This window comes from Falco naumanni, chromosome 4, assembly GCF_017639655.2.
Source record: "Falco naumanni isolate bFalNau1 chromosome 4, bFalNau1.pat, whole genome shotgun sequence".
In the NCBI taxonomy this organism is placed as follows: Eukaryota; Metazoa; Chordata; class Aves; order Falconiformes; family Falconidae; genus Falco; species Falco naumanni.
This window is the reverse complement of record NC_054057.1, coordinates 68,643,833-68,668,494: the sequence shown is the minus strand read 5'-3', so window position 1 is coordinate 68,668,494 and position 24,662 is coordinate 68,643,833. Positions and strand designations below refer to the sequence as shown.

At 65.0% G+C, this 24,662-nt stretch overlaps 3 protein-coding genes across 4 annotated transcripts; all 3 read right to left on the bottom strand.

Moving 5' to 3' along the window:
• Nucleotides 1–1,556: 1,556 nt before the first annotated feature.
• On the bottom strand, nucleotides 1,557–8,707 carry CILP2 (cartilage intermediate layer protein 2). The gene is given in 10 exon segments (XM_040589639.1): nucleotides 1,557–4,325; nucleotides 4,426–4,583; nucleotides 4,680–4,788; nucleotides 4,926–5,186; nucleotides 5,292–5,364; nucleotides 5,366–5,451; nucleotides 5,836–6,018; nucleotides 6,285–6,557; nucleotides 6,919–7,017; nucleotides 8,626–8,707. Coding segments are annotated over 10 exon segments (3,696 nt in total). The 5' UTR covers nucleotides 8,687–8,707; the 3' UTR covers nucleotides 1,557–1,932.
• A 1,172-nt stretch (nucleotides 8,708–9,879) lies between these two features.
• Nucleotides 9,880–13,571, bottom strand: YJEFN3 (YjeF N-terminal domain containing 3). 2 transcript variants are annotated; one of them, XM_040589627.1, is made up of 6 exons: nucleotides 13,475–13,555; nucleotides 13,230–13,338; nucleotides 11,540–11,650; nucleotides 11,341–11,454; nucleotides 10,743–10,893; nucleotides 9,880–10,112 (listed from the first exon to the last, which is right to left on the bottom strand). In XM_040589627.1, the coding sequence occupies exons 1-6, from the start codon at nucleotides 13,531–13,533 to the stop codon at nucleotides 9,898–9,900; spliced, it is 759 nt and encodes a 252-aa protein (XP_040445561.1). In that variant the 5' UTR covers nucleotides 13,534–13,555; the 3' UTR covers nucleotides 9,880–9,897. The 2 variants fall into 2 exon arrangements, with proteins under 2 accessions (XP_040445561.1, XP_040445560.1); XM_040589626.1 differs by having other exon boundaries at nucleotides 13,230–13,571.
• A 3,705-nt stretch (nucleotides 13,572–17,276) lies between these two features.
• NDUFA13 (NADH:ubiquinone oxidoreductase subunit A13) lies at nucleotides 17,277–18,955 on the bottom strand. The gene is made up of 5 exons (XM_040589634.1): nucleotides 18,819–18,955; nucleotides 18,654–18,732; nucleotides 18,005–18,076; nucleotides 17,858–17,927; nucleotides 17,277–17,549 (listed from the first exon to the last, which is right to left on the bottom strand). The coding sequence occupies exons 1-5, from the start codon at nucleotides 18,910–18,912 to the stop codon at nucleotides 17,430–17,432; spliced, it is 435 nt and encodes a 144-aa protein (XP_040445568.1). The 5' UTR covers nucleotides 18,913–18,955; the 3' UTR covers nucleotides 17,277–17,429.
• Between the last annotated feature and the right edge of the window lie 5,707 nt (nucleotides 18,956–24,662).

The following is a 24,662-nucleotide window of genomic DNA, read 5'->3' as shown; positions in this document are numbered from 1 at the left end:
CACCCAGGGGCGGGCAGCACCCAAGAACATTCAGCACCCAGGCACAGGCAGCACTCAAGGACAGGCAGCACCCAGGAGCAGGCAGCACACAAGGACAGGCAGCATCCAGGAGCAGGCAGCACACAAGGACAGGCAGCACCCAGGAGCAGGCAGCACACAAGGACAGGCAGCACCCAGGAGCGGGCAGCACCCAGGTTTTGTGGGGGTGGGAGCCCTGCTGTGATGGGGTCTCCGTGTCCCAGGTGCCCCCTCCCCTGCTGTGCTGTGGCGTCGCCCACCTGATGTGCCGGCGTCTGGCTGCGGTGGGTTCCCACCCAGGCGGGATGGGGAGAGAAGCTGGGATTTGGCCGCTGGTTTGGCACCCACCAGTGCCCCCCCGGGTGTCCCCTGTCCCCTTTGATCTTGCGAGCGGCCACATCCAGTGTCAGGGTGAAAAAATGCCGCATCCCGGCCAAACCGTGTTGTAAAAGGGAAACGTTGTCTCGGGAGCTGGGGGGGCTGGCCCCATAAATGCAGCCTGTTCCATTACAGCATCCGCTGGAGCCACGGCTGGGAGGGGGCATGGGGGGGGGTGTGCACCTGAGAAACCCACCCAGCACCCTGAGTCAGAGGACAGACAGTCATTAGATGGACAGAGAGACCCCTGCCCATCACCCTGGTTGGGGTCACCCACTGGGTGCCCAACTCCTGTGCTGGCTACATCCCTGTGCTGGGGCATGAGGGGGGCGGGAGGGTGTCACGGGGCTGGATGGGGCCCCCCCGCAGCTGCCACGTCCCCTGGCCACGGGGAGCTGGCGTGGTTCCCCCCGTGTTGCCGCCAACCAGCTGAACGACGACCAAGGCAAACAGGAGGTGCTGGGACGGTGCTACCGTGCAGGGCGGGAGGCGATGGGGCAGGAGTTGGGGGGGGTCACACATACACGCGTCTGGGCACCCCCGGAGAAGCCCAGCAGCCAGGCGGGTGTACACACAACCATATATTTCATAATAAATAATGTACAAATCCGCACGCGCCCTTGGTGCGTGCCAGCACCGTTGCTGTGGGGGCGCATCCTGCCATCGCCTCTCACTCGCTCCCCTGGCCCAGGCGCACCGCAGGACTTAGGGGGGGTGTCCCTGCGCTGGGGAGAGGCTTTAAGAAATACCTTTTTTTTTTTTCTCTCCTGGATAAAAGTTGGGGCAAAGTGCTCCTCAAGGGGAAAACAGCCTGGCTGGTGGTAGCAGGATGGGTGCAGGATCAGGCCCAGCCAGGCTCTGGGCTGAGCTCGGGTGAAGGTGGCAGGGATGGAGCCTGGCATCCCAGGCATGCCACGGAGCCCCCGCGCCCGGCCGGATAGCTGGCACCGCACCGTTCCGGGGCAGAGCGCGCAGGGAGGGCATTTTATCCACATCCTTCAGTTTTTCCCCAAAAGAAACCTCACGCTTCCTTGTGGGATGCAGGGCAGGGGTGCAGGGCGTGCTCCCGTTCCTGGCACCCTCAGCCATGAGTGCCACGTTGCTGGACACGGGGCAAAGCACCGGGTGGGGACCCCTTCCCATCCCAGCCCCTTCCCCTATTTGCTTCCACCCCCTCTTTTATTCTTTTTTATTTAAATAACCCCCGTGGGGCCGTGGCTCTGCTGCCGGCATCACCGGCACCGCAGTCCCCGGGGCTGAGCACCAAGAGCTGCCCCACACAGGGCTGGGGGCAAGGGCAGGGGCAGCACCAGGGGGGGGCTGGCGAGGCCGGTGGGGGCTGCCTGCTGTTGCCCCCCTCGCCACAGCCCAGTGGTACCCTCCCCTGCTGTCCCCTGGGGTCACGGCAGGAGGGTCCCACTCCACGTGTCCCGTGTGTGTCCCCCTTAGTCGTTATAAATGAGTGCGGTTAAAAGCGACGGGGAAAGGGAGGGCAGAGCTGAGCCGGGGAGGGGGCACAGAGGGGGGGCGCGGTGTTCATGGCTGCCCCCGGATCTGGCCCATCCTCCGCCGGCTGCTGGGGGTCTGGCGGGTGGCCGTGGGGCCTGGGGCTCGAGCGCCGGAGGCAAAGTCCATCACCTCGGGGGGAGCCCGGCGCATCTCGCTGGTCCCCATCTCCCGCCGGATCTCAGCCAGCGCCTCGGCTGGGGCCGTCAGCAGCCGCTGGAAGAAGCTCTCCCGCCCTGCCGGCCGCTCCTGGCAGGTGAAGGTGACAGCCGTACCCGCGTCCGCCTTCATCTCCCTTGAGAAGCCATCAGAGGTGCCATCAAAGCAGCGGCCGATGGCGATCTCCTTGGCCAGCCGCGGGTTCTGGTCCGTCACCGTGTAGATGCCATAGTTGTGACCCAACGGGTCGACCGGTGCCAGCATGGTGAAGGCGGCTGTGTGGTTGTTCTCTGCCACGGGCGGGTGACGGTTCAGGTACTCCCGGAGGAGGCTGTTGACGGCTGTGCGGTGGCAGCTGCCTTGGGGGATGATGGAGACCAAGGTGCGATCCACCAGGCTCTGGTCGAAGAGCATCCCGCTGCACTTGAACTCCACGCAGGCACCTGAGGTGTTCTCCAGCAGCATGTCCCGCACGCTACGGGTGTCACGCAGCCCATAGAGCTGCCCCCGCGTGCGGGGGTGGCTGCCCCCCACATTACGGGACCTCACCATATACTCCTGCGGCCCCTCGATCTGCACCTTGATGAAACAAGCCCTGAACTCCTGAGGGTTGGGCCACCACGAGAGGTAGTCGCCAGTCCAGGAGGTCAGGTCGCTCTCCTTGAAGGGCACCACGTTGTACTCGTACTTGTCCACCTCCACGCGGTAGAAGCGGAGGTGGTTGGCGCTGACCGGAGCCTCCTCACACTCCTCGAGGCTGCGGTAAGGGTAGATGGGACCATTGGTCTCATCAACGTTGTTGGGGTCAGGCTTGGCCACGTTGATTTGGAAAGCTGTCTTCTTCAAGTTGGGGTCATCGTGGTCCAACCGGCGGTAGCCCAGCTTGCCCAGGTAGGGCTGGGATACCCCAACTGCATTGGGGTTGAGCTTGGGGCTGGAGGCCACAGCTTCCAGCTCCTCGCCGCCCAGCGTGGCCGTGACGTACGCTGAGTAGGCATCGGGGCGCTGGCCGTCGCAGAAAGCGGGCAGGCAGGCGCCGTTGGGACCTGTCACCACGCTGTCAAAGCGCCCCCATGCCCGGGGATTGGCAGGATAGCCGGGCTGGGGCTCCAGGTTGATGAGGCTGATGACCACCCCTTCCAGTTGCTCATAGGGGTTGAACTTCTCATTGCTGTAAGCCCTGACCTTGACAAAGCAGCGACGGTCCTCCGGCACGTCCAGGTTGAAGAGACGCCGCTCCCGGATCTCCAGGTTCCCCACCAGGAAGGTCCTCTCCTCCCTCTTGCCCCGGCTCCCCCCGGCCGGGCGGAGGACACCTTCCTCCTCCCACAAGCCGGTCTCGGGGTTCAAGGACCACAACTTCATCTTCTGCAGGTGTTCTGGCATCCAGACCTGCCCCGCGTCCATCCGCACCTCCACTGGCCCAGTCTGCAGCACCGCACCTGTCTCCCCTTCCCGAAAATCCACGGTGAACATGCCGTAGGTCCGCAGAGGAATGATCTCTCCCTCAGTGTTGGCGAAGCTGAGGTCGCTGGAGGCCGTGCTGGCTGTCGCCATGTCCCTGGGGTCCAGGAAGGTGACGCTGGCTTTGACCGTGCCCCTGAAGACCTCCCCAGAGGGACGGAGGAAGGCACCAGCGGGGAGGATGAGCTCCCCAACGGGCTCCCGGCCGCTTGCCTCCCCCAGTGGGATGGCGTTGCTCTGGCTGCTGTCCAGATCTACCGGCTCCTTCTTCCGCAGCATCTTGACCTCCTGGTAGACAGCACCACCGCGGCGGTTGAAGGGCAGGACTTTGACAGCATCCACGAACCTCTGCTGCTGGTCTACAAAGCGAGCCACCAAGCGCTGTGTGTCCGGTGGCACCTCGATGGTGAAGGAACCCTTGTAGCCAGTGAAACCAACCTTCTTCCCACCCAGGAAGATCTGCCCAAAGCGCAGGGGCTCGCCAGTGTCAGCTGCTGTCACCCGTCCCTGCACCAGGATGCGGGGCTGGGCACAGGGTCCACAACCGCACTCAGCCACCACCTTGATGGGCAGCAGGGAGCCGGCGCAGGGGATCTGCCGCATCTCCATCCTTCGCACCCCGCAGCAGTGCCCCGCATCTGCCCCGCACCCCGACTGCTTGGCCAGGCTGCTGGCACATGGGGCAGGCGGGCAGCGCCCCACATTGTAGTAGCGGGAGCCGGTGGCATCCTGCGGGCACTCGCTGGGCAGCTCCACGAGGCTCGGCTCAGGCTCTGGCTTGCAGCTCTGCTGGCCCTGGGCTGGGGGACACGGGGCAGACCGAGGGTTAGGGTGACCCTCCCCACCACACCCCCCATCCCAGGGTGATGGTGTGGCTAAGGAAGCCCATCCCATTCTCACCCAGCACGGTGAGTGGTGCTGGCGCCGATTTGATGGCGCCTGCCTCGGTGCTGGCTTTGCAGTGGTAGGTGCCAGCCTGCTCTGGTGCCAGCCCCCGCAGCACCAGGCGGCTGCCGTAGCGGTACACCTTCCGCTCCAGCAGCGTCCCGTTGTGGTACCTGCAGGGATGAGGACGGGCTCAGCAGGGATACAGCTGGGTCTGCCTTTCCCCACCATCCCCAATGCCAGCTTTCTGCTGCCCAGACCCCGCTCACCAGTAATATTTCTTGGGTACCGGGGTGCCCGAGGCTTTGCAGCAGAAGGTCACCTCCTGCCCGGCCACCCGCACCTTCGCCTTGGGGTGCAGCACCATGTAGGGCTTCTCTGCGGGGGAGGAAGGTGGCAAAGGAAACAACGAGCTGCAGTCCCCCTCTTGGTTCACTCCCTCACACTGTGCATCCTTTGGGGAGGTCCCTCGAGGGGTGCACCGCGCAGCCCCCACCTCACGCCACGATGCTTACCCAGCCTCTGCAGCCTCACATGCACCACCGCCACGCCAGAGCCGTTGGAGACGACGGATGCCAGTCCCGGGGCAAAGCCCTCGCGGTGGATGCTGATGTTGGTGGCAGTGCCCTCGCACAGCCCCGTCACGGTGAAGTGCCCGTGGGCATCGCTGCGGGCCAGCAGCACCGGCGGGCGGCCCTCCAGGTAGATGTGGGCGTCCGGCAGTGCCGAGCCGGTGGTGGAGACGACGGTGCCCTGCAGTGTGTGCTCAGGGCAGGCTGCGGGGTGGCACGGTGCTCAGACCCCATGGCTGTGGCCGGCGGCGGGGCCACACGGGTTGGGGGCACTGGGGAGGGAGTCCCTGTGTCCCCAAGAGCAGGTACCTGGGCAGGGCGAGGGGGGACATTTCTGCACCTCGGTGGGGCGGCCGGTGCACGGCATCTTCTTGGTTTTTTTTGCAGCTCCGGCGCCGGACACGTGTCCCAGCGCTGCCACAGCTGTGAGAACAGGGGCCCCAGGTGCCCCACTCCATCCACGCTGGCTCTGTCAGGGAGACACCGGGCAGGCATTGGGCACTACGTTCCCCCCAGCCCGGGGTGGTCCCATAACACAGGGACACGGGAGGTCCCCAGCCAGGGAGGGTCCCTCCAAGCCACCTGTGCCCAGCCAGCCCTGGCTCACCCCTGCCAAGCTGTTTTTACCAGCACGGCCTCTGTTGTTGCAATTAAGCTGATGATGCGCAGGCAGCAGCAGCTTTGCCCAGGAGGTGGCTGCACCGATGGGGAGGCAGCTGCTGTGCGCCAACGGCCCCCTGGGACCCCTCGTGACACCAGTGGCATGGGCAGAAGAGGAGATGGAGGTGGCTGGCTTCAGGTGGCAAGCACTGGCTGGGGGGCAGGTGGGTGCTGGTAGTGCCGGGGTCCCTACCTGGGCAGGGGCCGGCGCTGCACGGCCGGCGCTCCACAGCTTTGCCCTTGCACTTGACCTCCTTCAGCGTGGCCACCAGCTGGGCATTGACGCATCGGCGGCTGCGGGTCTGGGTGCCGCTGCTGCCGCAGGCGCTGCGTGAGCAGGGACTCCAGGAGGACCAGTGCGACCAGTAGATATGCTCTGGTGGGAGTGGGGAGTAGAAGCATTATCTGGGGGCCCACCACCCACATCCAGATCCATGGGGGTGCACTTGGCCCCTGGGATGATGCCCAGCGTCATGCACCCAAGGGGTGATTGCTGGAGTTGGGGGGGTCTGGTGGAGCCGCAGCACTGCAGCACTCGGTGGGATGCAACAGCGGGAGGGGGCGTGAAAAGCAAGGGAAGAGCACAGCAATGGGTATGGACCCCCCCAACATGCCAGCGGGGTCCGGGGGGGTGGCACTCACCCAGCGGGCAGAGGAAGCGGATGTGGTAGTTGGAGCAGGTCTTCCCCTGCGGCTGCTCCTTGTTGATGCACCGAAAACCCTTCTTGGGGCTGACATGCACCACCTCACCCACCTCCTCGGGCAGCTCCCACTCGGTGGTGCGGGCCTGGATGGCCACCGGCCGCTCGCAGACGCGCCCGCGGTAGTAGAAGCGAATGGCCTCCAGGCTCTCGTAGTCCCCATCCCCCCCAGGGTGGTCGATGTTGAACCACGATGTCCACTCAGCTCCTCTGCCTGGGACAGAGCCAGCCCTGAGTGAGCGGAAGGGGAGCAGCCCCCCACCCTGTCCCTAAGCATCCCAGGGTGCCACGAGGGCTGGGCACAGCTCAGGGATGCCGAGGGCTGCACGGGCAAGGGACAGGTGGATGAAAGTGTGTGGGGATGGAAGACGCCAGGGGATGCAGCGTGGGAGCCCCGGGGAGCGCAGGGTGGGCACAGCATCCCTGCTGCAAGGGTCCCGTGGGGACACTGCCACAGAGGAGGTGGCACTGCCAGGCTGGCACGGTGGGTATTACCCCGTGCAGCCCCTCTGGGGGGCTCTGACTGCAGGTCCCCCAGGGCACGGTGTCTGGCGGGGGCTCGGGGACAGCCATACCTGCTGTGTCCAGGTCGAGGTCTGCCAGGCTGGGGGCTGCTTTCCAGGGCTTCCCTGCCATGCCGCTCTTGCCTGGCTCCGAGTCGTTCTCTGTGGGCTCTGGGGAAGGACATGGTGAGAGCACCCAGTGCCAGGGCACCCTCTCCCCAGGGCACCCAGCGGTGCCCAGATGGTCCCTTGCCAAGCCGTGGGCACCGAAGCAAAGCGCAGCCAGTGCTGGGACACACCAGGTCTCAGTGGGGATGGGGACTCGCCACCCTCAGCACCCTGCCCCCTGGCAAGGGGCTCCAGGCAAGGGGCTCTGGGCAGGATTTACCAGCTCCATAGGGCTAGGCTGGTGGTGTCACCATCCGGGGTGGACAAGGAGAGGCTGCAGCCCCCTGGCCAGCCAGGGGTGGATCAAAGGGCAGCTGAGGCTGGTGCCGCGTGGCGAGTCCGGCTGCACCGGGGCCCATGCCATGTTCATGGGCTGCTTGCCACGAAATGCTCCCCGCAAGCTCCCAGCTGCCCTGGGGCAAGATCATCCCCAGGCGTGATGTGGGATGGGGAGACCAGCCAGGGTGCCCACGCACACACCCACCACGCCAAGATGACAGCACGAACCTGGCGCCACAGCAAACCCTACCAGCCAAAGCGGGAGGCAGCAGGAAACTGGGCTGTAAAACCACAGCCAGCAAGCGGGGACACCACCACGGCAGCAGCTGGCCCAGGGGGGCTCGCTGCGTGCCCCAGCTGGAGGGTGGACCCCCCAGCTCCCACTGGGCCCAGCCAGCCGCATCCCAGGATTGAACCCAGGGAGTGGGGTCTGCAAGGGCAGCGCTGCCGCCTGCCCCACGTGCAGGTGATCCCAGGTGCTGGGCTGGGGGCTTCAGCCAAGCTGGAAACGACGGATGAGGGGAGCAGGTCCCTGAGGAGAAAACTGGCCCCTGGTGCCTGTCACCCACAGGCACTGGGCAGGATGCGGCCAAGCAGTCAAGACACCCCTGTGCAGCCTGGCACACCCTAAAGTACCCGTGGGGACCCCACGGGCGCCCCATGGCCATGCGGCGGCACCATCCCTCCGCCAGCAGCAATCCCACGGTAGCGGGGACCTGACCCTGCCACCTCCTGTCCCTTCCCCCGGTGGCAGGGATCTGGGGGACAGCGGGACCCGTCACAGCCTGCACTGTGCAGGTGGATGGATTCTGTCCATGGACCAGGGACGGTCCCAGCTCAGTCTCACCCAGTCGCTGCCCTTGGCACCTTGCAGGGACCCCCACGGGTCTGGGGGGCTCAGCAGCAGGGGGCAAAAGCCCCATAGAGCAGCTTGTGGTGGTCGAGCCAGTTGGGGCTTCCCGCAGGTGCTCAGCCATCCAGCGCCGCAGCTGGCAGAGCTGGCGGGGACGTGGCGCAGGACACGTCCCCATCCCTCCGGTGACATGGCCCCAGGGAGGGCAAACCTGCCCCAAGCCTCGCCAACGCGTCCTCCTGCCAGCAGATGCCGGAGGGACTGTCCCCAGCTGTGGTCAAAACCCTGGCGCACCTCTGATCCTGGCACACATCTGGCCCCGGCACACATCTGGCTCCGGCACACATCTGGCAAGCACTCAGCCCCAGCCCCATCCTGCCCTGCATCACCACCGCCAGCCCCCGGGATGGCAGGGATGCCCCCGGCCAGCGGCACTGACAGGTCCCTGCGCCGTGGTTAGCCGCCAGTCCCGGCCTTACCTGCTGCCCCGGCACCATGCAGGGCGGCGAGAGCCAGGAGGGCCAGTGCCAGCTCACCCATGGTTGCCTGTGCCGTGGCAGGGCGGCCGGCAACTGCGAGCGCGGCGGCACCGTGGGTCTATATATGAGGCCTTTCCCCCTTGCGCCGGCAGACAGCAGCAATCGGCTCCTGGCACTCAGGACCGTCGGCTCTGCCGGCGCTGGATCGGTGTCAAGAGGGAAGCGGGAAGGCGGCCTCCCCAGCAAGCCGGCCGCGCGCTGCCACTCGCTGCTCCAGCCCGGGAAACTTGAGGGTTTGTTTTTGCAAAGCTGCTAAAATTGGATGCACTTGGGAATGCGGAGGGGAGGGAAAGGGGAAAAAGCCAAGCGAGCCCAGCCTCGGCGCTCCTGCGGTTGGGGTCAGGGTGCCAGCGCTCCCCTGGCACCTGCTGCCGTGTGGCACGGTGGGCTGGCGGGGCCGGTGGGCGCCTGTGCAGTGACCTGGCCCGCGTGGGTGTGCCAAGCTGTCCGCAGCCCCGTGCCGAGGTGGCGCTGAGGCTGTGCAGAGCTCAGTGCACCCATGGCCCCAGCTGCCCCCTGGGATGCAGGATGCAAAGCACCCAGCGGCGCTGGCGAGTGATGGTGACTGGGGGGGGGGAGGGGGGCGATGGGCTGGGGACCCTCCCCAGGGTCACCTCCAAACCACAGCTCCCCACGGTTGGGGACCGCAGCCCCCTCCCACAGCCCCGCCAGCGGAAATCCCAGCGCATTCCCTGCATTCCCCAAAACTCCAGCTGCACCAAGCTCCCCCGGGGGGCAGGCAGCTCCCAGTGCTGGTGCAGGGTCAAGAAGACCCTCTCTGCTGGGACAGGGCGGGGACGGTCCCCAGCGGTGGCTTGTCACTGCTCTCCCTGTTAATTAAAAAACCCTGTAGCGAGGGGGCTGCTGCTGCGCCCCTTCCCCAGTGCGCTTGAGGGTTTCAAGCTATGGGGGAATGCAGCAGCAATGGGGACCCCACACCCACCCATGGGACCCCAGGAACTGCCCACGTCCCCATGAGACAGGCGACAGAGGAGGTCACACGGGGTCTGCCCCTGAGAGCAGGTTGGTGACAGGTCCCAGGGGACACAGCACAGGGGGGCCAAGCTGCGCACGGGGCCATTCCCTGGCATGGACGGGACATGGAACCAAATCCCGGCACAAGCCCCCAGCCCAGCCCTGCCGTGAGGCCACTGTCCCCTCACCCCGTGTTCCCAGGCAGACATCGACCCCAGGGAAGAGCCACCAAGCGCTTTATTGCTGGGGGGCTCGCAGGGCCACCACGCACTCGGTGCCGGGGTACTCAGGCAGGTTGAGCTCAAACTTCTTCTGCACGTCGTAGGGGAGGAATCGCCCGGCCACGAAGTGCTGGCGGCCCAGGAAGCGCCGAGCGCACTGCTTGGGTGCCGCCAGTGACACCAGCACGTCGGGGCTGATCCCACCACTGCTCCCGGCCTCCACGTCCCACCCTGCCATGGCAAAAAAGACACGGGGAGGGGTTCAGGGCACCCCAGGGGACACAGCGCTGCCGGGCACCAGTTTGCCGGTGGAGAATGCTCTGGGGTGGTGGAGGAGGGGAGGGCGCAGGGAGGAGGGGGTGCGTGTGTGTCCCCCCAGCATCGCCGCCTTGCACCGCTCCAGCTGCGTCCTGGCACGGTGCGGGGTTTTGCTTGGTGGGGATTCACCAGCAGCCGTGCCGAGAGCTCCTGTTTGCTCCTGCGGGGGGGGGGCACACGCAGTGTGGGGGTGTGATGGCAATTCCAGGCCTGGCCACCAGACACCCGGGTGTTTTCAAATTACATCATGTCTCAGTTCAAGGAGTTTGTTATTTATCGTGGATGCCCTGAACGCATCCGTGGAGAGCGGCTGCCAGCCTGGGCTGCCGGCAGGGATGCTGCCAGGCTGGGGGGGGGGGGGGGGGGGAAAGCTGGGGGTCCCCGGGGCTCTCCCCACCCTGGGAGGGCACCACAGGGGCTCCCCCACCACCCAGGCGCTGAGCCCAGGGTGATGTCACAGTGGGCTGGGTGACAATCTTGGGGTGAGCCCAGAGCTGGGGGGGTTCCATCCTGCCTGGGGGGATGCTGAGCATGGTGCCAGACCTGAGGGCACATCCAGGCTGACGATGGGGATGCGGATGAGCTTCAGCGTGGCCAGGATGGCAGCGCAGGGCTCCCTCCCCTCGGTCGCCTCCGCCTCAGCTCCCAGCACGGCGTCCACCACGGCGTTGTAGGCATCATTGATCAGCTGCACCTGGGGGGGGACACGGTGGGCAGCGGCTGGGGGGTACCCCCCACCCCCCTATGGGACAGGCACCGAACCCCACACAGGGATCCCGTCTTCCTGCATAAATAGATTCATCCAAGAGCTACTGCCAAAAAAATCCGCCCCCCCCCAAGAAGCCAAGGCAGGGAGGGGGGAATGAGGGGCGCGGTGGTGCGGTGGAGCCCAGCACGCCGAGACACGCGGCCCTGGCCAGGGCAGTGCTTTCGGGTCACATTCCTCCCACCGAGCCCGACGCTTCCAACAACAACAGAGCCGGTGGCTGGCGGGGCTGCGGCAGCCGCCGCTGGATTTCATGGCATCCCCGGGCTCCCAGCAGAGCCGGGGGCGGGGTTGCGGGGGGGATGGAAGGAATAAAAAAAGAATAACAAACTCAACCACGTCAGCCAGTGAGCGCGGGGGCTCCAGGAGTCTCACCTCGGTGGGGAGGTAGGAGAGGAAGGGGATGTCCATCTTCTCGCACTGTGTCGTAAAATCCCGGTACAGGGGGTCCGGGGAGCGTTTGGGGTAGAAGATGGTGGGCTCATAGTCCTGTGGGATGGAGAGTGGGGATGCGGTGTGGGAGCCTGGCGCCACTTGAGGATGAAGAGGAGCACGAGGGAAGGAAGATACCTACAAAGATCCGCAGGTGCCTGGCGCACACCAGGCCAATGGCCCCATTCTGTGCCGGGCCACAAACGACCAGCACCGTGGGCTGCTTGCGCGGCAGGGATGGCAGCGGGAAGGCCTGCCGAGAGGAGACAGGGATGTCATGTCACTGCCCAGCCCCATCCCTCTGGGGCAGCCCTGAGGATGGCACCCAGCATCGGGGATGTGGCGGGGGGACCGGGGCTTGATGACCCACAGTAAGGCTGTGCTGCTGGGTGGGCAGCGTGGTGTGTGGTGGGATGGGGACAGCACCCACAGTAGGACGGAGACAGCACCCATGGCAGGACGGGGCATGTGATGGGGACAATGCCCACAGTGGGATAGGGATGGCACCACAGCAGGACTTGGATGGTGCCCAGGGCAGGACAGGGCTCATAGTGGGATGAGGATGGTGTCCACGGTGGGATGCAGATGGTGCCCATGGTTGGATGATGATGATGCCCACAGTGGGATGATGATGATGCCCATGGTGGGATGATGACGATGCCCACAGTGGGATAGGGAAGGTGCCCAGGGTGGGTTGAGGACGATGCCCAGGACAGGATGATGCCCGTGGCGGGACGGGGCTCCCTGCCAGCCTGCAGGGAGGTGGCCGAGCGCTCCACATACCAGCAGCCTGCAAAGGGAGGCTCTGTTTATCCATTGACAGATTTTTTCCTGCTCGCAGAGCCTGGCTCCTGGTCCCATCCAGCCGCCAGAGACCTGAGCAGCACGGCCCGCTTGCAGCGCCGCGGTGCCGGACAAAGCCAGGCTCGCCTGGCCCTGGCCCTGCCCTGGTGCCAACCTGCATTGTGGCTCCAGGGGATGCACCGGGGGGGGGATCCTGACTGGGGGGCGGGATGCCCAAACTGGGATCCGCGGATGCTCTCCCTGGCTCAACCCCATGAGGAAGAGGATGCTCAGCCCCACTCTCCCCAGCTGGGGCTGGTGGTGGAGCCGGGGTGCTATCGTACAGGAGGGGCCTGGAGGCGTGGGCAGCCCCGCACTGTGGGACCTGGACCAGCCTTGGGGCAGGGACCAGGACCAGCCCCAGGATCCAGAGAGGCTCCAACACCCAAATATTTCCCCTCCTCAGGCAACTTCTCTGCCCTCAGAGAAGGGAAGGGCAGAGCACAGTCCAGACACCTCCAACGGAAAAGCTGAGGCAGGTGGGCGCGGAGCTCGGCGGCTGCCGAGGCACAAAGCTGCCCTTGATGCTGCACCTCCACTTGCCCAGCTGCTGCCTCCTCCTCCTCCTCCTCCTCCTCGTCCCATCCAGCATGAGCACTCGGGGGTCCCCGCACCAGGGGAGCAATGCCAGGGCTTGAGGAGCCCCCCAGCACCCTCCTCCCCACGCACAGCAAAGGCAGCCGGTGCCTGGCAGGGGTGGATGGTGGAACCCACTGGCCCCGGGTGACCCCAGTTCACCCCGGGGGGGATAACAAAGGGCAGCTGAGGAATGCAAACACCCCACCCCCCACCCTGTCTCCCAGGGTGAGGCTGCAGCCCTGGCATGGCCAGAGCATCATCCCACTATTCCTGTGCCTCCATCCAGGGTGGGAGGGAGACCACAGCTGGGGTGGGAAAGGCCACACAGGGGGACAGGGTGCGGGGGGGAGAGCAGCCGGCAGCCCCCCCCCAGCCCGGCGGGGGGTCTTGGGCCCCACTGGCCACCTCACCTTGGTCACGGCCATGGCACAGGCGTGTCCCCAGATCTCGATCAGCTGCTGCCGCCCAAACCGATAATCCTCCAGCAGCTCCTTCTCGATGGCCTCTGCCTCCGCCTTGCTGCGGGGGGAGCGGACAGCAGTGAGGGCAGGGACACCCCCCCGCCCCGGCACTAAGCCCCTTGGGCCCCCAAACATCCCCGCGGTGCAGGGCAGGGGATGCTTGGGGGCAACAGGCGAGCGGGCTGGGGGCTCACAAGGCTGAGGGTGGGCATGGCCGGTGGCTCGGGGCTGGGGATGCACACGGCCGGCACATTCGGGAGCCCGGCAGCACAGGGGGGGGCTGTATTTCGTGCGAGGCAAGGCCTTGGCAGCATCCCCGGGCTCGTGGGGATCGGGCTGTTATATAAAAGCAAACAATGCTGCGGTTGTTCCTGTGCTGCGAGCCCAGGAGCTGGCAGGGTCCGGGAGCCTCCAAATTGGACAATAATTGCTCACATCTGTTGGCTCACCTGCGCCGTGGCTGGAACAGTGTGTGCCGGGTCCAGTGAGCTGCTGTGCGCTTGTCATGGAAGGGACGTGAAATCTGGCCCCTGGGAGAGGCCGCAGTCGGGATGCTAGTGGCCCAGGGAGGAAAATCTGCAGCCTGGGGGGCAGCTGAGGGGCCTCGGCCATGCTCCTGCTTTGGGGATGCACACTCACACCGTGCTCGGTCCTAGCCGCAGGGAGGGGACCGACTGGCCCCCCACTATCTGCAGGAAGGTGTGGTGCTACCAGCCCTGGGAGCTGGGGGGAACAGGGGCTGGGGGCTTGCCGAGTCCCTGGCTGCAGGGTCACCCTGCACTGTCCAGGGTGACCCCATGAGCCAGCCACGTCCCCTGGGTGTCCTGGCAGAGCCCAGAGCCCCCTGTGTCCCAGCAGAGCCCATACCAGGCTGTCCCCTGGGGGTCCTGGCAAAGCCTGGAGACCATTTAGTTCTGACATCCCCTGGTCGTTCTGGCAGACCCCAGAGAGCCCCCTACTCCCCAGCCACCGTGGCTGATCCCACCCTGTCCCCTGGCCATCCTGACAAACCCCATAGACCTGCCATGCCCTGGTCACTCTGGCAGACCCCTTAGACCCTGTCCCCTGGCCATGCTGACAGATCTCATTGACCCCACATCCTCTGGCTGTCCCCACAGGCCCACCCCATACCCCCTGTATGCCTCGGCAGACCCCACAAAACCCCAGTGCCCTGCCCAACCTGGCAGACCCCCAGAAGAAAAAAAAAACTCACCCTGCCCCATGCCTCCTCTCCTTTCCCATCCTGTTCATCCCATCCCACATCCCATCCCCAGTCATCTGGTGCCCTCTAGTGAGTCCCAGCCTGTCCCCAGCCCCACACCAGGGGCAAAAAGGGGGGGAAAGGGGCCAAATCCAGCCCCTGCTCCCTGGTCCCGTGCGGGGGCTGGCAGAGCCCAGCGAGCCCCAGTGCAGCTGTGTTGTCAGTCACCCAACAAAAGGCGCATTTTCAGCTCTGACAAAATTCCCCACGTCTGCTCCAGGGGAGAACATTGCCCGTAATCACTGCTGGCAGGGAAACCTGGGCTGCGGCCCGGGCTGGCTCCCACGGTCCTGGCATCGTCCCCAGGGAGGGGGGGGGACACATGGTGGGGCTCCCCGAGTCCTGGCTCGCTGCCCACCCCGGGAGCAGAGTCCCCTCCAAGCGCTCTGGGGTGCACGTGCGCTCTCGGCCCTCCCCGCTTTGCGGTTTGGCTTTGCTATAGGGGCTGGGGATGCAGGGGGGGACACGCTGCTCCTGTCCCCTGTGCAGGGGTAGGTGCCCCACTGAGCCCTGCTGAAACCCAGCAAAGCCCAGTCCAACGCAGTTTAACCCAGTTACTGCTGCCTCCTGGGGCGTGGTGGATGGCCAGAGCTGCTGCTGCACTGGCGGGGCAGAGACCTTACTGGGAGCGGGAGGGGGAAGAGCTGAAGGATGAGGGGTTCGAGAGCATCCCTCCTGTGTCCCCTCCTGTACCCCAGTTCCAGGGGCAGGGCACCTCACATTCTGCATCCCAGTTCTGCATCACGGCTCCGTGTCCTCACTCTGCATGCCAGTCCCGCACCCCAGCTCCATGTCCTCCCTCTGCATCCCAGTCCCACATCCCAGTCCTGCATCACGGCTCTGTGTCCTCCCTCTGCATCCCAGTCCCGCACCCCAGCTCCATGTCCTCCCTCTGCATCCCAGTCCCACATCCCACCCAGTCCCATATCCTCCCTCTGCATCCCAGTCCCACATCCCACCCAGTCCCATGTCCTCCCTCTGCATCCCAGTCCCACATCCCACCCAGTCCCATGTCCTCCCTCTGCATCCCAGTCCCACATCCCAGCTCCATGTCCTCCCTCTGCATCCCAGTCCCACATACCAGCTCCATGTCCTCCCTCTGCATCCCAGTCCCACATCCCAGCTCCGTATCCTCCCTCTGCATCCCAGTCTCACATCCCAGCTCCGTATCCTCCCTCTGCATCCCAGTCCCAATCCCAGCTCCGTATCCTCCCTCTGCATCCCAGTCCCACATCCCAGCTCCGTATCCTCCCGCTGCATCCCAGTCCCACATCCCAGCTCCGTATCCTCCCTCTGCATCCCAGTCCCACATCCCAGCTCCGTATCCTCCCTCTGCATCCCAGTCCCACAACCCAGCTCCGTATCCTCCCTCTGCATCCCAGTCCCGCATCCCAGCTCCGTGCCTGCCTCTACACCCGGCTCCGTGTCCCGGTCCCACATCCCGGCTCCCTGCCCGCCACTCGTCCCCCCCGCCCCGCGGGGTGCAAGCACGGGGAGCTGGGGACACACAGGGGTCCCCAGCCCCAGGCGGTACCGGAGTCTCCTCCGTGCCGCTTCCCGCGCTGGGGCCGCGCGTGCCGGAGCCATCCCAGCATCCCTGCCGCAGCCATGGCGACCCGGGATGCAGTTGCTCTGGCAACCGCGGTTATTTGGGTACCGGCCCCCCCTGCCCCCGTCCTCGGGGGTGCGAGAAGCCGGGCTGGGATCGCCCCGCGGGGAGACATGCGTGGGGACAGCTGGAAGTGGGGCTGGCGGCACCGGGGCGCTGGGGGCATCACGGGAGGCAGGAGCCGAGCCGGGGGGAGGGGGTCCCGGGGTAGCGGGTTCCCCCCAGCCCGTCCCGGGGGGCAGCGGCGGCGGGGGGTGGGGCAGCAGCTCCGGTGCGGGCGTACGGTGAGGGGCACAGGCACGGCGGGACCCCAGACCCCCCTCGGGGCTGCTGGCATCCCCCGTCGCGGGGTCCCTGGGGCCGGGCTCACCTGAGGTAGCGGGGCGGCTGCCGGGCGGGGCCGGGCACGGAGCTCATCCCGGCGGCGGCGGAGCCCTGCGGGAGCGGCGGCGGCAGCGCGGACCCCCGGCGCTTGGCGTTGCCGCCCGGGGGAGGCGGCTCCGGCTGCCCCCGCCCCGCCCGGCCCCCCCCTCCCCGGGAGCATCGCCCCGGCCCCAGGCCCGCCCCCGCCCCCCCGGCTCGGTTTGTGGTGGTGGTGAGCCCCGAAATCGCCTCTACGCCCCTCCCCCTCCCCCCCCAGACAGCGGGGGGGGGGGGGGGGGGCAGCTGCCTGCACCCCACAGTGATCCACAAAGCACCTTATGCCCCCCCCCCCAGCAACTGGGACACACCAAACACTCAAAATCGGCGTTTTGCACTCAACCCCGGTGGGTGCCACGCTCAGCAACCGGAGGGTGGGCTGAGTCCGTCCCCCGCCCCTCCCCCCTCCACCTGCCAGCCCCCAGCTGTGACACTGGGGGACAAGCCCCTGCTGCAGGGGACCCGCAGGGCCGGGGCTGCAGCTACCCAGCCCCCATCAGGATGTTTTCAGCAGCCGGAGCAGGGCCTGGCTCAGCCACGCAGCAACCGGAGCCGATCCCCTGCTCCCCCCACGCTGGGGGGGCTCTGGGAACAAGAGCTGGGACCCCCCAACACGCAGCAGCAGGAAGAGCAACACCCCCCCCGGGGCCAGCCAAGTGTCCCGCTCCAGGACACGGAGCTGCACCAGGAACATGCCGACACCATGTCCGACACCGTGGATCTGTGTAGGTTTAATGACAGATATTGGAACAGGCAGCACTGGGCAGCCGCCGCCGCCCCCCCCACGGCACCAGGGGATGCCAGAGCCCGGTGAGCGCGGTGCCGGGCTGTGCCAAGCTGCGCCATGCTGTGCCGCGCCTCAGACGTAGTACTGCAGCCCGAACTTCTCGTTCTCCACCTCGCTGGTGGGGCGCAGGTAGTAGAGCTCCTCCAGCGTGGGGGGCACCCAGCGGTCGGTGTGGTACAGGGATTCGCCCACCTGCGGGAGGGGGGAGGGGGAGCGGTGGGGGGGGGCAGGCGCAGCCCCCCAGCTGAGCGGTGCCCCCCCCCCACCGGCTCCAAGCCCTGGCGGGCAGGAGAATGAGCTTCACTGCTCAGCGTAGCCCCCTATACCGCTGGTTTCTGGGGGCTTCTTCAAGCCTGGGTGATGTGCGCGTTCCCAGAGATGTGGCACAGACCCAAATCCGCTGGGATGGCCGGTTCCGCCCCCCCCACTGTGCCGGGCATCACCGAGGGGCAGCCAGTGGCACGGCCCCCGCCCAGCCCCGGGGCACCTGGGTCACAAACCTTCCAGCCAGGAACATCCTTCATGATTTTGGCCTCCTCATCCAGGTTCTGCCGCAGCATCCGGAGGGTCCTGCGAGACAAGGGGAGGCTAAGCCCCGAGCAGGGGGGCACAACGCCCGGTGGGGACCTCCCCCACGCCCTCGGTACCTGCGGTCTGACTCTGCCTGCAGCAGCGGCATCAGGGCAATCCGTGCCTCCAGGTCCTCGATCAGCAGCCGCCTGCGGTGGGATGGGGGGGGGGGGGGGGTGGGCAGGGCTGTGAGCTGGGGGGGAGCACCGGGGGGGGGCTGGGGGGGGAGCACCAGGGGGAAGCACCGCTGGGGGGGGGGTCTGGGGGTGAGCACCGGGGGGAGGGGCTGGGGGGGCCGGGAAGAGCCGGAGGAGGGGATGGGGAAAGCAAATCCCCGGGGGGTGGAACCGGGGCGGGAGAGCAAGGAATCAGAACCGGTGAGCCCACGGGTGGGAACGTGGGGGGACCCCCGGCGTAGGGGGGACACGGGATGGGACACAGAACGACCCGGCGGTTGACCTCGGGGGAGGTGGGGGGACAAACCGTGGGGAGCCCCGCGGGGCAGTGGGGACGGACAGGGGACGAACCAGGGGGAGCCCCGCGGGGCAGGGTGAGGGGGCACGGGACAAAGATGATCGAGGGGAACCCCAGGGGGCGGGACGACGATCGCGGCCGCCGGGAAGGGACGGGACCACAAGACGACCGGGGGGGGCTCGGGGTAGGCCCGGGGGACGCCGGGGGGAGCCCGGGGGAACCGGGGGGAGCCCGGGGCTGGGGAGGCGGCACCTGCGCTCCCGGTTCCACTTGACGAGCGTGTAGTAGCCCAGCAGGAGGCTGCCGATGCCGAGCGCGAAGAGGCTGTACCCTGCGGGGGCGCGGGTGAGCGCGGCACCGGCAGCACCGGGCCCTCCCCGCCGGGCCTCCCGCCCCCGCTCCCCGCCCTCCGCCCACCTGAGAGCCCGCGGCGCGGGAGGTGCCGCTTGTAGTCGATGGGCCCGTACCCGCCCGGCGGGGCCATGTCCTGCTTCACCTTCGGCGCCGCCATCCCGGCGGCCGCGCTACGTCACTTCCGCCGCGCTCGCGGGAAGCGCTCTGCCGGCCGCACCACGTGACAGCGCCGTCCGCCGCGCCTTAAAGGGGCAACGCGGGGGCCAGGGAGCGGTGGGGTCCACCCGCCGGGCGCGGTGCGGAGCTGGGCGGGGGGGGGGGGGGCACCCGGCGGGCAGAGCGGGAGGCGGCCGCCGCCGCGAGGTGTCGCCGAGCACCCGGGCAGGGGGTGGGGACAGCGGGGGTGCTCGCGGTGCTCCGGGCGCGGAGCCTGCACCCAGGGGAGCATAGTGCTCCGCGTGCACGGCCGGTACCAGGGTCCCGCACTCCCCGCATGCACTCCCGGGATGGGGAACGAAGGGTGGGGGGCACCCACCTGCAGGTGGCCCCCGGCTGTGCGCACCAAAAGCGTGCACCCAGCAGAAAGCGTGCACCCAGCAGTAAGCATGCAAACACTTGAAAACATGCACCAAAAAGTGGGCACGCACCAGTAAAGTGTGCACCAAGAGTGCAGCCATGGGCAAGCATGTGCTGGGAAGTGTGCACCAAAAAGTATGCATCCACCACTGAGCATGCAGCAAAAAGTGTGCAAGTGTGCACTGGAAAGCATGCACCCACCAGCAAGCACGCAGCAAAAAACCGTGCAAGCGTGCACTGGGAAGTGTGCACCAAAACGTGTGCCCCCAGCTGCAAGCATGCAGCAAAACCCGTGCAAGCATGCAACGGGAAGCATGCACCAGACAGCGTGCATCCAGCAACAGCCATGCAGCAAAAAGTGTGCAAGTATGCACTGGGAAGCATGCATTAAAAAGCGTGCACCCACCAGCAAGCATGCAGCAAAAAACATGCAAGTGTAGTGCACCAAAAAGAGTGCATCCACCAGTGAGCATGCAGCAAAAACCAGGCAAGCGAGCACTGGGAAGCATGCACCAAGAAGTGTGCACCCACCAGCAAGCATGCAGCAAAACCTGTGCAAGTGTGCACTGGGAAGTGTGCACCAAAAAGCATGCATCCAGCAATAAGCATGCAGCAAGAAACATGCAGAAAAAAAAAAAAAGCAGCAGCAGGTGCACAGGGCAAGTGTGCCCGGAGCACACTCACACTGGAGCACACACGCAGCAGTGAACAGGCTGTGGGCAGCATGGCCCCCCCAGCCCCTTGCACCCCAAACCTTGGCCCTGCTCTGTCCCCCAGACCAATGGGGCAGGACCTGGAGGGCCCAGACCCTCCCAGCCCCCCACCGGCCCTGGGGTGGTTCCCCTGCACCCCCAGTCCTGTAAACCCTCGGACACAGATCGAGGTCACTCTTGTCTTAATCTCTAATCGCGCCGTAATCCCTCCGCTGTGGCGGGGACTTAATAACTTTGCAGCTGGCGAGGCCGGGGGGGCACCCACCAGCATGCTGGGGGGGGGAATGGGCACCCCAAGGTGGGGGGATGCCTGGGCCAGGCCCACAGGCAGCAGCTCCCCACTTTCTCCAGCACCGCCCTGCACCCAGCCCCCCATGGGATATGTGGGGCTGGGGTCTGGATTGCTGCTCATGGGGCCAATCCTGCCTGGGAGCAGCGTGTGCCCAGCTGGGCGAGGGGATGGGGGAGGGTGAGCCCCAGGATGCTCCAGGATGTCCGTGCTCCTGGCGGGATGCACCAGGGGATGCAGGAAAACCTCCTGCTCCTTGCCCCATCCCGAACGACCCTGGAGCTGGGGTCTCCCCTGCATCTGCTGCGGGTGGTCCAGCCTTTAGGGAAGACCAACCTTCCTGGGATCAAATATTTTCACGGCAGCTGGATTCACTGGTGAACCCAGCTGGGAGGTGGGCGAAGACCCTTGCGAGGAATGAGTGGCCACCTCTGGGCCTCGTCATCCTGCCCCCACTTTTGTCAGTGACCCCCGATTCCCACTGACACCCCCCGGGGCAGCGCACCGGAGTGGGGCAACACAGGCATTATCTCCCATCCAAGTGCTTTCCCAGTGGGTGCCCCTGGAATAAGCAGCGCCTTCAGGCACGACTATACATCCCGGTCTCCATCCAGCAGCTTCTGGGTCCATTGAGGAACCAAACTGATAGAAACCTGCTGCTTCCACCGTTTTCCCAGCTCTGGGAAGACAGAGTCACTGGTGGCTCATGTGGAAGCTCCCGGAGCTGATGAGCCGGGAAAAGGAAGGTTGGGGAGGGGATGGGAAGGCAGCAGTGGGGTGGGAGGTGGGAAATGCCCCAGGACTGTGGATGCTGCAGGGAAAGGCTGGAGAAACCCCCAAAGCCACGGCCGGGCTTACGGCCTGGGATCAATTAAAGATGCTGGACAAGGGGAAGGGATTCAGCCTGTTCCCCAGCAGCCGGGGGTTTGTTTCTGGATTCGGCGTGTTGAATGTTTACCTGGGGCTTTTTCTGCTGGTAAATTATCATAATGAAGCTGGCGGGACTTTGGTGGGACACCTACACACGTTCCTGGATCCCGCCTGGCTATGCTCAGGGAGGGAGAAAAAAAGCAGGAATCAGTTGGCTCATTTACAAAGAGAAACCCCCATCCCTGGGTGGCCGAAGCCCCCAGCTCCCACCTCAGAAGCCAGATTTTTGCCTTTTAACTCCCACCAGGTCTGGGGGCTTTGCAGGACCCCCAGACCTGCTGCCTTGGGGGGTCCTGGGCCGGAGTGGGGGAGCTCAAGGCTGTGGGAGACTCCAGCCACAGGGAAAACCGAGGCCAGAGCCTTGCCCAGGCACCAGCTCCATGCAAAAGCATCCTGGGATGTTTCACGTCACTGGTTAATTGCCACGAGGTGTAATTTTCCTGCTGCCTCCTGGTCCATGGGGAGCCGTGGGACCCCGGCGTGCTGCCAAGGACCCCCAAACCCCACGGCACGGGCAGCTCGCCCGAAGAGCCATGCATCCCGTCCAGGCAGCATGGGCAGGAGCAGCGCTGGGATGTGGGAATTGCTGGGAATAACGTGCCTTGAAGTTGCTGGGAATAGCGTGCCTTGATGTCAAGGGAAGAGCTGCCCAGTGAAGTGGGACTGCCTCAGGCTGGGGGCTTGCATCCATGGGTGGGTCATAATCCCCCCTGTGCATCCCACCCAGGCAGCACGGGCAGGAGCAGCACTGGGATATGGGAACTGCTGGGAACAATGTTCCTTGATATTGGTTCCCTTGGGAAGAGCTGCCCAGTGAACTGGGGCTGCCTCGGGTTGGGGACCTGCATCCATGGGTGGGTCATAATCCCCCCCAACCCCAGTTCCCCCCAAGCCAAGAGCCCCTCTTTGCTGTGCAGCTTTTCCTGGACACCAAGGACTGTTATTCCCAGCAGTTCCCAGACCGTGGCAATGGGCTGTGCTGGGACCGGCAGTTGCATCAATGGGATTATTTCTGTACCACAGGGACAAGGAACGCACGCGATGGGTTTCCCACGTACCGCCTGAACTCAACCCTCCGTTCACCCTTCCCGAGGGCCGTCAGCTCAACCCCCTCATAAATCCCATCAAACGGCTCCAGCTGGCCATTCCCAAGCCCAGGAGCAGCCGGATGAGCAGCACCGCGGTGCCCACCCTGTCATCCCTCAGACCCGGCGCCGATTTCAGCCATGAACACGACGGTGTCGGTCCCTTCCCGGCAGGACGGCAGCCACCGGGAATCACCCCCCAGGGCCGGCGCTCTGAACGCCCTCTGGCTCCTGATCCCGGACAAAACCGAGGCTTTACTACTAAAAAAAGGGAACAAAAAATTCAGTTCTTTGCTTTTCAGCAGCAACTGTTTCACATTTGGGTTGTCTGACAAATTTCCTTTTCAACGAAGAACCTTTATCCCCCCGAGCGGAATTCCTTATTCAAACGCTCGTCATTAAGGCAGCTGTGGAAGGGTTTATTAAGCTCTGTATTCCCACCCAGAGGGGGAGGGCTTGGCTCCTTCCAGCATCCCCTCACCCACCCTGCCCCGCACCCACCCACATCCCATTTATCCCAGTTTGGGATGGCCCAGGACACATCATGCCTCGCTTCCCCATCACCACCAAAGCCCAGAGCAGGGGACCGACACAAAAATCAGCTTTTAAATATTTTACTTGTATTTAAAAGTGGTTTTACCCATCTCTCCCTGGTTATGCCTTCCACCTGCTGTAGCTAATGATGGAGAAGGATTCTCTCATTCATAATTTGTATTTATGATTTATTTTTAATAACAAAGGTGGTATTTAAGGAGCCTGTCTTTGTACGGCTCACAGCCCAAGCTTTTCTTTGTTCCCTGGCTGAGACCAGCGCGCCGAGGCGCGGGATGCGACGGAGCAGCTCCCACCTGCTCCAGCCAGGTGAGACCCTGCCGGCGGCTCCATTTGGAGTGCAGGAGCTGATGCAATCCCGTCCCGCTGTTACACGGGGCCGCGTCACACTTGGGACCCGGCCAAGGCATTTGTAAGATCCAAATGAACCTTGAAGCCTCTTTGCTCCCGAGGGGATGAGGGGAGCAGAGCCGGAGCTCGGGAGCGGGTCCAGCCCTGGGAAGCTGGGGGAAGGGTCTTCTCTAGCTGCTGGGAAATGGGAATAAAATGGGTTGTGGACAGTGTTGCAATGGTTATCGGGAGGATACAAACCCTGGAGGTGATGTGCTTTGCTGATACCCAAAGGGCCTCTTCCTCCTCCTGGTCCTCCTCCTCCTCCTCCTCCCAAGGGGCTCAGCCCCTGCCCCCACTGCACACCTATAATTTCCAGTGGCTGAATTTCCTGACACAGCCCCTAAACTGGGAGTTTTTCCCAGGGTGGAGTGGACTTAACCCTTCAGCTGCCAGCAATATCTCGATTAGCCCGCACAATCTGCGCAGCAGAATCGCCTCCGTGACTTTTGAGATGCTGACCGGTACCTGCTCCAGGTGCTCCCCCCCAAAAAAAAAACAACTAGGTTGGGATATTGCCACCTCCTGCCACTTTAATCCACAGCAGATCACTGGGTTTGCTACCAAAATAGCGTTAATAGCTTGCACTTCAGCAGTTTTGCATAAAAAAAGACTTCCTCAGCAAGAGCCCTCACCAGCACAGCAGCTACACAGCTTTGAGGAAAACAAAACAGCTTGAATTAAACTGGTTCTTGAATTAAACTGGTTCTTCATCTAAACTGGTTCTTGAACTCACATATTCAGAAATTCAGATTTTTTTCCAGTTCTAGGAGGTCAGAAAAAGCTTGTAAAGAACCCCCCAAAAAACCCCAACACCCCCCACACACATGGTGAAGGTCAAACGTTTCCAACCCCACGGACACTGAGTTGGGGTCAAAGTGGAGCCAGGTGGGTCTGGGGTACCTGGTGCTGCCCCATGCTGCTCTCGGTCACTGCTGTGGACCCGCAGGGCTCCCCTCGTGGGGAAGGGGCTTTGCCCCTTGCCATCACCCCCTCCTTGCTGCTCTACCCCCTGCGCGCCGCCAGCAGCCCCCGCAGCTCCTCCCGTCACCTCTTGCGCTTCCAAAACAGGGTCTGACGACGCCAAAACGAGTTATTCCTGCTCACACCCAGTTATTCCTGCTCACACCCGGAGCAAAGCACTTCCCAGCCTCGGCGATTCCAGGCGGTGCCATCAGGAAAGCGCAGGAACCATCACTGCTCTGAAGCAGCATCTTCCCACCGACCTCAGGGACCGCGGCTGGCAACGGCCACAATTTCGGGCAGGATGAGGCTGGGATACTCGATGGGGACTGGGGGGGCTCCAGCTGTGCCCAGTGACAAGCAGTTAAGTGTCACGGACACAGGAACGCCCAGGGCTTGATCCAGCACA